A 14,013-nucleotide genomic window follows, 5' to 3' on the forward strand; every position below is an offset into this window, starting at 1 on the left:
CCTTGGCTTGTGTCTAAAATGTATGCTGTCAGCGCACTGATATGATGCAGTCCTCATTGATGTCAACTGACGTGCAAAAACGCGTCCCACAAATGATAAGATGCTCCCGTGTTGTTACACGGGCTTTTATTTTGAAGGAACACTTTTCCGGAAAGTCTGAAAGTCGGAAGTAAACTGCCCGAGTTTCCCCACATGGTGAAAATGGCTGCGAGTGGGGAAAAACAACAGGGCCACAGACCCGGCGTATATAAACAGAAAAATAAAGGACACAAACATGGCAAGCACCGGACGAAAGGTGAACTTGAGAGAGAAAACAAAGGTGAGCCATGTCCGGTTAGACAGAGTGTTTCCAACAGCTGTTGTTAGCGGTGACCACGGCTCCGCGGACACACGTGTTGCCTCTTTCGCCGTGGAAATTAGCGGTGGCATGAGTTGTGTAGATAATGTGTTGCACGTTAATCGTGTCTTTTTTTGTTTTAAATTTTATATATATTTTTTTTTTACATATAAATGCCGATCGTGTGCCGAGTCTCGCTTGACATTGGAAACTGGTGGGGTAGACCTCGCTCTGTCAAGTTGACCATGTTAAGCATTTTGTGGTGGGGGGGGTCATCATATGTTCAAGTGAGCGGACACCGTACACTGTAATGCAGTTCATAACAGCAATGACAAAACAGCACGGCCTCCAAATTTATCCACTGAAATCAGTACTTCTGAGAATCTAAGGAGCTTATATATGTTCACTTTTTCTTAAAGTAAAGGCAGCGTTTGTTGCAGGGCCGTTGTATTGGATTACACTGAACCCTACGGGTGTTTTTGATATATTGTCAGCCCAACGTATGTTTAAAAGCAGCAAAGATATTGTATACATCAATCGTAACTACAATAACCTACAGAAAGCCATAAGAATAGTTGCACACTGTTTTCTTCTACTGCAGATCTATTGACAACTTACAGTTACAGCATCTGTTTTACCCAAAGGATGCATTCAAACCCCACAGCAGTTCAAATATTGAATCATGAAAACGTGCACTGTGCGATATGAGCTTCCAGTAACTGACACCAGTCTCTTCAATAAAGCATCCAAATAAGGCTTGGAACGCGTGCATCTACATATGTACCGTATAATTTGCTTCACTTGGGATCTTGCACAACGTACAGATGTAGTAAATCCTTGTGTTGAATTGACACACAGGGAGAGTGTCAGTGACAGCTCTTACCAAAAAACAGAGGAAGGAGCAAAAGAAGATTGACAGAAGGCACAAAGCCAGCCAGCTACGCAGGAATAAGAAAGACATGGTAATACTCTATTTCACATTAAGAATAGTCGATATTTTGAATTCAAGGACCAGTCAGTCTTTGAATTCCTGACTGATGCTGCAGAGTTTCCGTGCATCTTATCTGTTTAGGTCCTGACAGAGAAGCGACGTCTAGGCAGCAGGGATGGTCCTCCTCATCTGGTTGCTGTGGTGTCTCTCCATACTGGAGTCGATGCTGGGGCTGTTACCAAACTGCTCCGTGGGGAGGGCGCTGGGGGTGTCGTACATCAGGAGCGGTGCGTCAGTGGCGTCAGTGACAGTTTTGGGCTGATTCTGCCTCGTTTTAAACAGAGGTTCACCTTTCTGAGCCACAGCACAGGTAAGAATTTAGTGATATGGAACAGTTGTTCGCTTCAAAAAACAAAAAAAAAACAAAACACTGCCATTGAAAATATAAATATATCCATTTAAAAAAAAAAAAAAGTCCCATCAAAGTCTGCAATACTTTTTTTTTTTTTTTTAAATGGATATATTCATTTATATAACATAACATAATACTTAATTTAGCAAACAAAAGATGAGTTTCCTCAATTAAGTTACTCAAATTAGTCTGTAGTTCAAGAATATGTACACCAGGACCTGTGGGCAGTTTTACACTGGTGACATAAGATAAAATATCCGTAAACTCAAACAGTAAGACAGTCACATAGTGAAATAAAATGATTCACTGTGTTTTTCCCATATTACAAAAGTGGGTTGGATATATTGGCATTGGTTCAATTAAAACAGTGTAATGTAAAGTCTTGTCACAGAACAATTTAAAACATATTTAAAGATCATACTATGTATCATGCCTTTGTTGTACTAGTTTTGTCTCGGTGAACATTTTGTTTTCCCCACTATGACGCTCATTTCATGGCTTCTTTGGACAGCTGACATGCACTCCCTGCTGGATGTGGCCAAGATTGCAGATAGTCTTGTATTTGTGCTGGACTCTACAGAAGGTTGGGACAGCTATGGAGACTACTGTCTGTCCTGCCTCTTTGCCCAGGGCCTCCCGAGCTATGGTGGGTATATACCTGAACACACTGCTAGACACAGCTTTTGGACTCCACCATGGACACTGGGATAGACTGTTTTAGTAGATTTTATACATAATTTCTACCCCCCCCAATGTACACTTTCTAAACTCCTGTCTGTCTTTCCTTGAATTTATCCCATGTAGCACTGGTGTGTCAGGGTGTTGCTGATCTTCCTGTGAAGAAGAGGGTTGAGTCCAGGAGAGCTCTGTCAAAGATCACAGAGGTCCGTTTCCCTGACGCCCGTCTCTTCCCTCTGGATTCGGAGCAGGATGCCACGCTACTTCTCAGACACCTGGGCACTCAAAGACAGAGAAAGCTTGGTTTCCGCTCCAGACGTTCCCATCTTTTGTGTCAGCATGTCAGTTTTACGCCCAACAGCCCTGCTGAGGGGACAAGTGGTGGGCCCACTGGCCTAGGTACACTCTGTGTCTCTGGGTATGTCCGTGGCCGTCCTCTAAGGGTTGACAGACTGGTGCACATTAGTGGACATGGAGACTTTCAGCTCAGTCAGATTGATGCGCCATCAGACCCTCTTCCCCTCAACTTAACCCCCAGACCAGCAAAGGCTGGCAAGGCTGGAGATGTGGACATGCTGGTAGGTGTTTTTGGACTCCATGTTATTGCTTAGATTTTATTGATCAAATATCTTAAATTTCAAATTGCAGTTGTAGTTCCCTCAACGCCAGTTATCTTCCACATGGTATTTAAAAAAAAAAAAGTAAAAAGTAAGGTGAGGAGACGTGAAACTTGTTTAATTTAGTTAAAGCATCAGTTGTCATGTCAGCCTCTTTTTTTCCCTTCAAAGTCATGTTATTGTTGCTTAATAATGGAGTGCTTTCACTGAACATAAATAGATATAGAAAATGTAAATTTAATTAGTCAGACTTATCTCACAATTCAAACATAATTTTACTAACAAGATAAGTTTACAGGACAAAGTTGCACCAGTTTAGTCCAAGTTTGTAACTCTTTGAACTTGGCATATGATCATAATATTAAGACATTTTGATTTGTTTGTGCAGGCAAAATAAATTTATGCTTGCACCGTCTGAGAAATTAAACATTACATTTTCAAACATAGGGCTCAGCACCCTATTAATGTCCAAATATTTCCAAAGGGGTGACTCATCCGTTTACCAGTCTTTTGTGCACATTTATGCAAACAAAATCATTTTTTTGCTTCATTAATTCTCAAGTTACGAGCATCACATGTCCGATAAATGGCGATAACTTGGCAAATAACGAAGCACAGATGTTTGTTTTGCTTGTGCAAATGTAAAATGCGTGCGTATTAAAAGGTCTGCAACAAGGTGTGTGCTGATTTCCAGGTAGTGTGATGAACACTATGGGTGTGTGGTCAGGCACAATGAAACACCAGAAGAATCCAATCCAGTTGCAGTTTATTGTAAAATCTATGTTGCAGGGGGCTGGCAGGTTATATGCTTTAGCTATCTAAACAGAATATATACAGTATACCATGCATTAACACTACACATTCAATGGAATATACGCAGTAATTCTATATTGCCACCAGGAAACTAAAAGGAACTAACAATATACAGCAGCCATATAATTATTTCAACTTTAACATAGAGACCTCAGGCATTGAGGAACTACAAACATAAATGTACCAAGAACAAAGGAACTCACATATTTACTCAGACAACAAGGTTGTAGTCAGGAGCGAGCCCAGGGTTCTTTGGCAGGTAATTGAGAAGGCTCACACCTGAACTTCATCCTATATATAAGCTCCTGATGAAGCTAAGCTCCTCCTCCTCCTCTGGCGGGTCCTTCTCCAGACCTTCTCCTCACAACAAATGTGCACGAACAAATGAGCCCAATTTGGAGTCATTTGGGCGTTGACAGGGCGCTGACATAATACGTCCATGCTTCGAATCGTAATACTCAATTTCCTAAAAATGTCTGGAGCACAAATTTGTATTTTGTGTGTAGAAATGATCAGAAATAGTCTTTTTCGTATCCTGATGCCATGGGGTGCCAGCCTCACAGAGGTGCAATGTTTGTAACAGTGTCAATGCATAGCCCCACAGGATTAACTATTAACCATTTAGCTTGGTTTGTAACAATCACTTCGCCGTAGAAAATTGGAAACGTTCTCTTTATTTAACTCAACTGTGGTACTTATATTTCTACTGCCTTTGCCAAAGAAGTGAGCTGAGTAAAAGACTTTCCGTTTGGAGAGGTAGGTTGGGCTACCTTGTCGCTGTTTGCCGATTCTCTCGAGTGTATTGGCCAGCTGCTGCACACACACACACCCATGAAAAAGCTATGTATATCTGCTAAACAGTGAGCAAATTTAAGCATTAGATTTTCATATTGTAGTGTAATGATCGAAAAGAGTGGCTGACTGGAAGATGGCAAACACTATTCAAGAATGTAAAACTCCACTGTTCTTAAAAATGTTTGAGCCCATTTACCCAGTCATCGGTGTTTCCCACAGGATGCAGGTGAAGAGGAGGCTCCAGTGCGGGTGCTCATGAAAGCAGACCCGTCCCGCAGGGAAGGTCTGGAGACTGAGGCTGAGGTGGATCCCATGGACGGAGAGCAGACGTGGCCAACTGAAACAGAGCTGCTGGAAGCTGAAGGTGCAGAAAGAGAATTCACGCATAAAATTCTTACGTGACCTGGTTAGTAGGATGAAAACGCCTGGGAACCTACATAAGATACTGGTCAGTGTAGGGGTTGAGGCCTAGCTTGTGTTAAAGCAGCCACACCTGGTTTGAGTAGATCAAACATTAGAGTATAGTCTGACACTGTATTTTTTTTTTTTTTGGAGCAGTCCTGTTGCACCGAGTATTAACACCAGATTGTGACAGGCGATCTTGGAAATCCTTCAACTGACTGGAAACAGTTGTACTGAGGAGGCTTTGTGCCACTGAAGCTAGTTTGCCAGGTGCTGCTGACATTTGCCACGTTTCCCCTGATTACAGTTTTATATGACACCATCATGTGACATCTTGGAATCAGATGCTTCACAAAAAGATTTGATAGATAAACACAAACAGTAAGTTACATGAAAACTTGTACACAGCCGTCATGTCACCTTTTAATGTTAAATTGTCAATATAAAATTAAACTCTCCATAGTAAGACAGTAATCCAAATGTTTCTTTGATGTTTCTCGTTGCTCTTTAGAGGCCAGGAAGAACAAACGTGTAATGAAGGTTCCCAAAGGAACATCCGCCTACCAGGCCACGTGGATTGTTGACGGGGATGAGGAGGAGAATGGAGAGACGGATGAAGAAAGCAGTGATGACGATGATGACGACATGATGGACGAGGCCATGGAAGGGGAGGATGAGGAGAATAACTCTCAGGTACACATTAAAGTTTCAGGTTGAGACTTCTTGCTTTAGAACAACAACTTAAGAGTGGTGTGTGAGATCGGACCAAATGGAAAGTGAATTTCAAGAGGCAGAAGGGTTGCATAGTGTCCGGGGGAAAGTAAAGACGTTTTAGCCTCCAAAACAAAAATGTGCACTGAATGTAGAAAGATGACGAAAAATGAAAGGATGTTTTTTCCGTCAAGTTTTGAAATTTGTGTGTGTGTGTGTGTGTGTGTGTGTGTGTGTGTGTGTGTGTGTGTGTGTGTGACAAAAAAAGGGAGCGTGATTTTTGTGGTGAATAAACAGACGGCTAAACACGAGTATGTATGTCAAATATGTCAGAATAAAGTCAGGTGTAATATGACTCTGTTCAGTGTAGGGCTTTTTTTTTTTTTAAATGGACCATTTAATTGTTTTGTGCATAAATTAAAGGAGAAAAATGATGACAAATGTCAGTTGCAAATTTTATAGGTCCCAAGCTGTCGTTTTCAAAAATTTAATTTTATCTAAAACAAGTTTTTTTTTTTTTTTTTTTTAAAAAGGTAGAAAAATGACCAGAAATGGTTCTCATTATAGTTTATACTTAAAATAATTACTCAGTCATTAAAATTGTTAATTTTGTTCATTTTCTTAAATTCTTAATCGATTACCAGTTAAGAGTTTCAGCATAGGTTCGGCCTGAACACACCCTTTAGGGTTACTTTGTCCAGCTGCCTCTTGTTGCCACAGCAACAGCGTGGCTGCAGCCAGACAGAGTGTAATCCTAGGGAGGGTGACGAGGACGGCAGTCTTCGGACAGGCTGTGAAGTCTGAGTGTCAGTGGTTCCGGGGCCGGAGCAGTGCATACGTGACCCGCGGTCAGTTCACCTCGCTGCTGAGAGGCGCTGTTTGTTTTCTCACTGTCTGTCTCTGGGCTGCAGTGCCAGGCTGCTCACCACAACAATAGTGTTTGGAGCAGGGGTCCCGAGAGAAGCCTCCTGTCTTCCTGTCCTGTGAAAAGAACTTCCTGTCTGGTCGAAGGGAGGGGTTGACCATTTATTTATTTCCAGCGCTGCTTGAAAAGAAGTCGGGGAAACTCTCCTCATGCAACGGGTTCATTACGATCTGTAATTGTTATTAGCATGTGTTTGATGTCAAGGTTAGTGCACAGGAATACATATTTAGGAGAGGGTAACAATAGGGAAAAGGGTACTTCAAATGATAATGATTATTATTATTGCAGCAGGGATGTTGGAAAGGTTGTGAATCAACCTCCTGCTGAGTGCTTTTCCCCTCCCGTGTCTAGCTCCTCTTGTAATTTGCCAGTCAAGGGAGCCCCGTACCGCATGTCTACTTTGATGATTCATTTCCAAACGCAAATATATTTCCCATGGAAGTTGCAATTTCTAGATATTCTGAGAGTGGATGTCTGGAGATGCTGGAGGCATTCGTTTGTAGACACACTGGGAATGGCACAAGATTTAAATATATGTAAACTAAGGATTCCCATAGTTTGAATTCTGGCAAATCCTTATCACATTCACACATGCAAATCCTATTATGCACAGTACAAGTCTTCCTAAAACACTGTTCTTATTGTGGCTGGGATGGTGTTGTAATTAATAATTTTATTCTTGCTGCGAGTTGTATCTGAAACTGTCAGCGGTACCGGTTTTATTTTTCCATGTTTTGAGATATATACAGTAGAGCTCTGAGATGTCCTCCTCCATCCCAGTACAAGGGGATGGAGGAGGCTGCGTTGAGTACAAACTTGAATCAACCCCCATTGTGGTGGGGTGGCAGGATGCCTCAAAACCTGGACAAATCAAACCAGAACTACCTGTAAGGCTAGATACCAGTACAGGTATGTAAGAAATTATCATTATTATTTGGATGAACCAATGCTAAGGCAACTAAAAACTGTCCTTCTGTTAGGTTGAGTCCAAGCATTAGTCATCTTGTGACCTGTGACCATAAATTTATGGCCACTAAAAGACATCATACTGTGCAATGATCCAGATACAGTATGTTTGTAGTCAAAGAATAAGTAGCATTCTCTCTTTAGGCCTCTTCTGTCCACAGGGCTCAGTGCTACGGTATGTTAAGACAGATTTTTGCTGTGTCCTCCCTGCTCAGGCCCCTGGTTCATGTTGTGATTCAGAAGAAGAAGAGGAGGAGGAGGAGGAGGAGGTAGAGGAAGAGGTGTGCTCCACGGGGCGAACTGGAGCAGATCAGCGCTATGATGAGCACATGGATGAGGCTGCGGAAGAAGAAGGTCTAAAACGCTACCGTGAGGCTCGGGCCAATGAAATGTTTCCAGATGAGGTGGACACACCCCTCGACACGCCAGCTAGAATCAGGTCCGTTCTGTAGGACGAGGAATAAACATGAAAGTATTGTGAGTTTAGGTTAGAAGGAAAACAAAGTCTGAGGTAATTTTCTCGATACAGTTGCCACATTTGATCCGGTTGCTGTCCTCTGTCCAGGTTTCAGCGCTACAGGGGCCTAAAAAGTTTCCGCTCCTCACCCTGGGACCCCATGGAGAACTTGCCCCTCAACTACTCGCGCATCTTCCAGTTCCAGAGCTTTGAACGCACTCGCCACCGCATACTGGCTGAGGCTGCAGCTGAGGAAGAGGGGGCCATGGTAAAAAAAAGAGTGACTGTCCTCATTTATCAAATGTACTTTTATTAGGTTTTAGATTTGTGGCTTCACAGATTATGCTGCTCCTCTTAATTCAGGTGGGCTGGTACGTTACACTACATATCATTGACGTGCCTTTTTCTGTGATGGAGAGCGTCCAGTCAGGCAAACCTCTGGTGTTGGTGTCCCTCTTGCCGCATGAACAGAAGGTATGATCCACAGTTCTGACATGCGAAAGCCTTTGTGTCCGATTTCATAACTGTCCATTTGAAGAAAAGCCACACTGACAGTACAGTTTTTATTGTTGAATTTTCTGGCCTCATAATTTTTTCCAACTGGTCACAGATGTCAGTGATGCATGTCTTGGTGAGGAGACACCACAGCAATACAGAGCCGATCAAATCTAAAGAGGAGCTGGTGTTCCACTGTGGATTTCGGAGGTTCAGGGCCTCTCCAATCTTCTCTCAGCACACCTCAGGTAGAACACGTCATTCCAGCAAACATGCCCCCATATGACCTTTGAATTTCTTCTTAATGAAACAGTAATTCATAAAATTGTCCCAGTACTTGCAATAGAAGAACAGAGACGGACTGGATTTGGTGTTACTACAATTCAAAATATATTTAGCAGAATGATTGTCGGTGTGAAGGTCTGAAATGGATTTACTGTAGCTGCTGGATATACACTAGTAAATTAATAACTGAGGATTGAACTCGACTCTGCTCTTCTCTAGCTGATAAGCATAAGATGGAGCGCTTCCTCAGGCCAGATGCCCCCACCGTGGTGTCAGTGTACGCTCCTATCACCTTCTCCCCTGCAGGAGCCCTGCTTTTCAAACAGAGGAATGATGGTGAGATAAAAAGTCCTGCTTCTGCTGGAAAACAAGTAGATTTCATCAGTGGTCCGGCTCCCTTGATTTTAAACTTCTGACAAGCCATTCGGTCCTCTAATTCTTTTATTTAATTATCCACTTAAGTTAATTCAGTACTGATATTTGAGCTTGCGTTCTTGTTACTGTGTCTTTCCAGGCATCCAGGACCTGGTGGCTACAGGCAGTCTGCTCAGCTGTGACCCTCAGCGTGTTGTGCTGAAGAGGATCGTACTGAGCGGACACCCATTCAAAATTAATCGGCGCTCTGCGGTTGTCCGTTACATGTTCTTTAACAGGGGTGAGAGGGTGTTCTCATACTTTTTCCTGCTGTGGCTACAGAACATTACATAGTGGTTGACTTCTCTGTAATTCATGGGTTACTGTTCTTTTGTTTCTTCCTGTGACAGATGATATCATGTGGTTTAAGCCGGTGGAGCTGCGAACAAAGTGGGGTCGGAGAGGCCACATCAAAGAGGCTTTAGGTGAGAAAAATTAAAAAAACATAACACCGCTTCTTTAGGCAGCATATGTTATCTACTGTGAATTCTGACTGCCATATTTAATTTTTTCAGGAACACATGGACACATGAAGTGTGTATTTGATAACCAGCTGCGCTCTCAAGACACTGTCCTGATGAATTTGTACAAGAGAGCGTATCCTCGCTGGACATATGACCCCTATGTGCCCTTGCCTCTACCCTGGGTCAAGAGAGAGGGCGCCGTGGAGATAGACGACTTGGACATGGAATAGTGGTGGGACAACATGACAGCACAGGAAAGACACAGGACATGTATTAACAGAAATACATTACATCAGCGCGCTTGCGTGTCATTTTCACAAAGTGTAATGTGCATTGATTAAAATATTAAATAAAAGTATCTCCTGTTTAATTGTTGTTCATCTTTGAGCCGCTTTGTTCCATTTTGCTCGGAGGCCTCTAACTTGCTGCAGAGTCTGTTTCGGCCACTAGATGGCAGTAATGAATAAGTGTTAATAAAGTTTTTTTTTCTGTATTGTTGAGTAACTCTCACCTTTGTTTGAAATAGGTCCGAAATAATTGAGTGACTACCAGTGAGCAAATAGCTCTGTGTGTGTTTTTTTGTGTGTGTGTGTGTGTGTGTGTGTGTAGTACTTTATGGTAAAACAAATATCGAGAGCTGTTGCCACAACAATCGGTTGGTCAATAATAGTTTTTACATTAGTCACGTCAAGCCCATTAAACTGGCAACTCTTTGAAGTCATGCAGATGTGGCTTCAAGCCTGCAAGCACATTAAAATGTACAAACATGGAGAAAATCATTATATAGATAATTTTTGTCATATTTGAGGGACTTTAATCATGGAAAAATAACTCCCAAGTTGTACTTTTAAGCAAAAGTTCTTGTTCATAATCTCTCAATGAATTACTTGTGGCTTTTAAGATTTTGACAAATAGCAGCTGTCAGGTTCATTTACTTATATAATCTTTCATCACAAACATGTGTCAGTGGACTTTACAAAAAAGAGCCTACCAAGACCTAATAAGCAGTCTCGGATTGAATTTAATGCAGTATGAAACAACATAAAGCACAAAACACAAGACTTCTCTTGTTTAAACTACTGAAGCGACATGGCACCACCAAAATTGCATTAGTTTGAGGGCAAGAGAGGAAAAAAGCAGCTTTAAAAATAATTATTTTCCCTGTACCCTGTGATTCACTGAAATAATTTACAAGTGGTCTACCTAAAATTGTATGAACATCTAAAAATAGACGTACTGATAGAAATTTTCCTCCTACCAGTAGTATTAACCCCTCCACACACACACACACACACACACACACACACAGCTTTTTCTCTATCCATGGTGGCCTTGCCCTGACCTGAAGCCTCCTTTTTAGCTCTAGTTAACACAGACACACACTCAGATGGTGACCTCGCTGTCGTCTTCAAACCGAAGCTGAAATGCTCTACAGTTTTGCATCCTTCCCTTCCCCTTAGGAAAATGCTGATTTATGAATTGCAATATTTATCGCACAACTGAGCTCTTGCATGCTTGCAGCAACATGATTCATCTCGGGGCTCTGCTGGGACTGCACCATAGAGGCATGCCAATATGTCTGGGAAACCAGAAGTTGAAGACTGGAGAACATGTCTTCATGGATGGAGAGGAGAACATGATCCAAAAAACGAAGGGGGAGCAAAAGTTCACTCTGTGCATTTTTATTTGATGACAGTGGAAAAAGCTGAAGAAAAAAGATAATACAGCCGAGAAAGACGAATGTCTCTATTGCCCATGGGGGGGCAAGCTGTGAGCTCTGGACAGTTTTGTGGTAACACTCAATTTATTCCCAACTTTACTATTTTTTTTTAAAAATATGTATCAAGGCAAGGGCACAGTGATGTGTTGAACACATCTTGTTAAGGCTGAGGGGAGGGGTGTTGTGTGCTCTGCTGGCCAGCAGTTCATTGTAAGGGGAGGGGGAATTCAATACCCCCATGATGGAGAATGCTCTTAAAGTAACACATGTACAAAAATGGAACTGAATTTACATGCCTACACTACATTTTTCCCTGACACTATCAGTTTGAAGCAGATAAACATTTAGCTGTTTGGGGATCAACTGCGACGTGGTATGGCTGAATCCAGCCGATAAGTGAAGTGTGTGTTTGGCACAGGCCAACGCGCTGGTGACTTAGTGCAGTTTGGATCAGGAATGTTTTGTGGTTCCCAGTTCACTGCCACCACACTTAGTTGGCTCCCGCTGAAGATAAAATGGGTGAGAGATTTTTCCGTTGGATGTGGATAAAGAAACGGAAGGAGAGAAAAAGGGGCAGTTAGGGAGTGAGAGATAAGGGAAGAGCCAGCTGATGGTCAGCATGAATAAAACCAGAAGTGGTGGGAAGCAGCCAAAGGAATGCTAAAAGGGGGATGCATAGAATTTGGAAATTAAAATAAAAAGTTAGTGGGTGAAAGAGAGAGAGAGAGAGAGCGAAATGGAGGATTGTGAGAGTGAGGCGGTGTGGGCGAGAGAGTAGGATAGCGAGAGTGGCTGCTGTTTATGGATTGCAGATGTGGCGCTATGGGGTTTTGGCAGGGGCCATGCGCGCCTGAATCCTGCACCGGCTGGGTGGCACCGGGGTGAGGGGGAGGTCACTGCACCGCAGCACACAGCCCATAAAACACTGAGAGTACTGGGAGAAAGAGAGTAGGCCTCAAATACACACTAGCCCGGGCAGTAGGGGTGAGCAGATCACACTTTAGGTTCAAGCACACACATACCCAGACCTCATGCATATGTTGAGTCGGGCTGCCAATAAAGCCAGAGGTTAATGCATAACACTTAGCATGCGGTTTAGAGCCGATAGGCTTATCTTAAAGGATGAGCCATCCGAAGACACCTTGAAACCGTGAAAAACAAACCCATCTTCCCTGTTAAAAGGAAACTTTCCACTTCTGTACACATTTATGCTGAATTTATTACGAGTGCTTTTGTCAAGATTTCTAAAGAGAAGCCAGCCAGCCACGTGCAGAGCAAAAGTGTTCATTTAGTGTCTGTACGCTAAAGTTCATCCACCCACTTGCCTATAAATTTTACCATTTCTGTTTCCGTCCTCATCGTTCCCCTTTTTTAATGTAATTTACATGTCTGTTGGTTATTTGTGGAATAGTTGGCTTTGGACAAGTAACTATTTATATACACAGATAACACTCGGGCTCACATGTCTGATGGCCGAATATTTAGGAGGTTAGTTTGAAAAAAGGCATGTTTGATTTATGAATTCTTTAATTTTAGCTAGAATATGGCAAAATTTTAAAAGTGAAATGTCACACACGCTCTCTCTCTCTCTCTCTCTCTCCCACTCCAACACGCACACATAAACACACGCACGCACGCACGCACGCAAACAAATACTCGAAGCAAAAGGCAGCCATTAAAAAAACCCTGCAGTTGTGAAACTTGCTGCCTGCAGGTGGCGTGATACTTTCCTGGCTTATTTGGAGGCGACTAGGACATACAGTATCTACATCTGCAGATCTACGTAGCTGCTGTTGTGACTTTCCTGTCCTATGGGAGGCTCATAGCCGTACTCATAGATGTAGTGCATGTCTGACAAAACAGCTCCCTCTGTGGAGAATCTGCAGCCTGCTGAATGTGAATGACTGAATTTGTGAGTGAGGTACAAGTTAGTTCTATTCAGTGCTTTGCATTTGAAAAGTACAATTCAATACACTGATTATATTTAGGCAACTAAAAACATTAATTCATGCAAAATGGAAATACTTGAGCAAAATGCTATTACCTCAAAAATGCATTATGGTACTTTAGTAAATGTAGGGTTTTTTTCAACTCTGAGAAAACTACGTGCTGATTTTGTTGCAACATGAAACCACAAGACGACATTAGTATCAAATGGTAAAACAAACTTTTACAGGCTTGTGTGTTTCTGGAAATGTGATGCTTTTTACCGTTTTAACCATAAAAACCTTTGAGGAACATCTCATGCAATCTCCTGTTTATGTAGATGCTGCATGACAATACTTTCATATTAGGTCAGCTCTGTTTTTCTCTTTTCTCTTTTGTGATATCTTTCCTTCCCTCTCTTGGTCCCCTTTTTCTCCCCCTTAGCCTGGTCCTGACTCCCTGGTTCCTGGGGCCAGGCCAAGGCGTGTGTCCCTGGAGGAGCCGGAGAGAAGATGGTGGGAGGGGGCAGCAAGGGGGTGCAGTGACCGACTGCAAAACCACAGCTGCAGCAACCTCTCCTCTCCTCTCCTCTGATGCCTTCCCTCCGTGCCTGGCATACCCCCAGCTCTGCCATTAATCAGAGGGGAAGGGTATATGAGTGCATG

At 42.6% G+C, this 14,013-nt stretch overlaps 1 protein-coding gene and 1 long non-coding RNA gene across 2 annotated transcripts; one reads left to right on the forward strand and one right to left on the reverse strand.

Annotated features, from left to right (window-relative positions):
* Positions 1–96: 96 nt before the first annotated feature.
* LOC120792437 lies at positions 97–4,047 on the reverse strand. Its single transcript, XR_005707810.1, has 2 exons — positions 3,992–4,047; positions 97–1,622 (listed from the first exon to the last, which is right to left on the reverse strand). It is a non-coding gene; the product is annotated as an uncharacterized LOC120792437 (long non-coding RNA).
* tsr1 (TSR1 ribosome maturation factor) lies at positions 127–10,152 on the forward strand. Its single transcript, XM_040131616.1, has 15 exons — positions 127–319; positions 1,196–1,299; positions 1,410–1,638; positions 2,192–2,326; positions 2,485–2,936; positions 4,803–4,947; positions 5,497–5,678; positions 7,803–8,026; positions 8,153–8,312; positions 8,408–8,518; positions 8,655–8,787; positions 9,044–9,160; positions 9,339–9,479; positions 9,589–9,663; positions 9,754–10,152. The coding sequence occupies exons 1-15, from the start codon at positions 193–195 to the stop codon at positions 9,930–9,932; spliced, it is 2,514 nt and encodes an 837-aa protein (XP_039987550.1). The 5' UTR covers positions 127–192; the 3' UTR covers positions 9,933–10,152.
* The last annotated feature ends 3,861 nt before the right edge of the window (positions 10,153–14,013 follow it).

This window comes from Xiphias gladius, chromosome 7 (assembly GCF_016859285.1).
Source record: "Xiphias gladius isolate SHS-SW01 ecotype Sanya breed wild chromosome 7, ASM1685928v1, whole genome shotgun sequence".
In the NCBI taxonomy this organism is placed as follows: Eukaryota; Metazoa; Chordata; class Actinopteri; order Istiophoriformes; family Xiphiidae; genus Xiphias; species Xiphias gladius.

Coding starts and splice junctions, on each gene's coding strand:
- tsr1 (XM_040131616.1), top strand. CDS start 193: ATGGTGAAAATGGCTGCGAGTGGGGAAAAACAACAGGGCCACAGACCC. Junction 1,639..2,191: donor CTTTCTGAGCCACAGCACAG/GTAAGAATTTAG, acceptor TTCTTTGGACAG/CTGACATGCACTCCCTGCTG. Junction 9,664..9,753: donor CCACATCAAAGAGGCTTTAG/GTGAGAAAAATT, acceptor TAATTTTTTCAG/GAACACATGGACACATGAAG.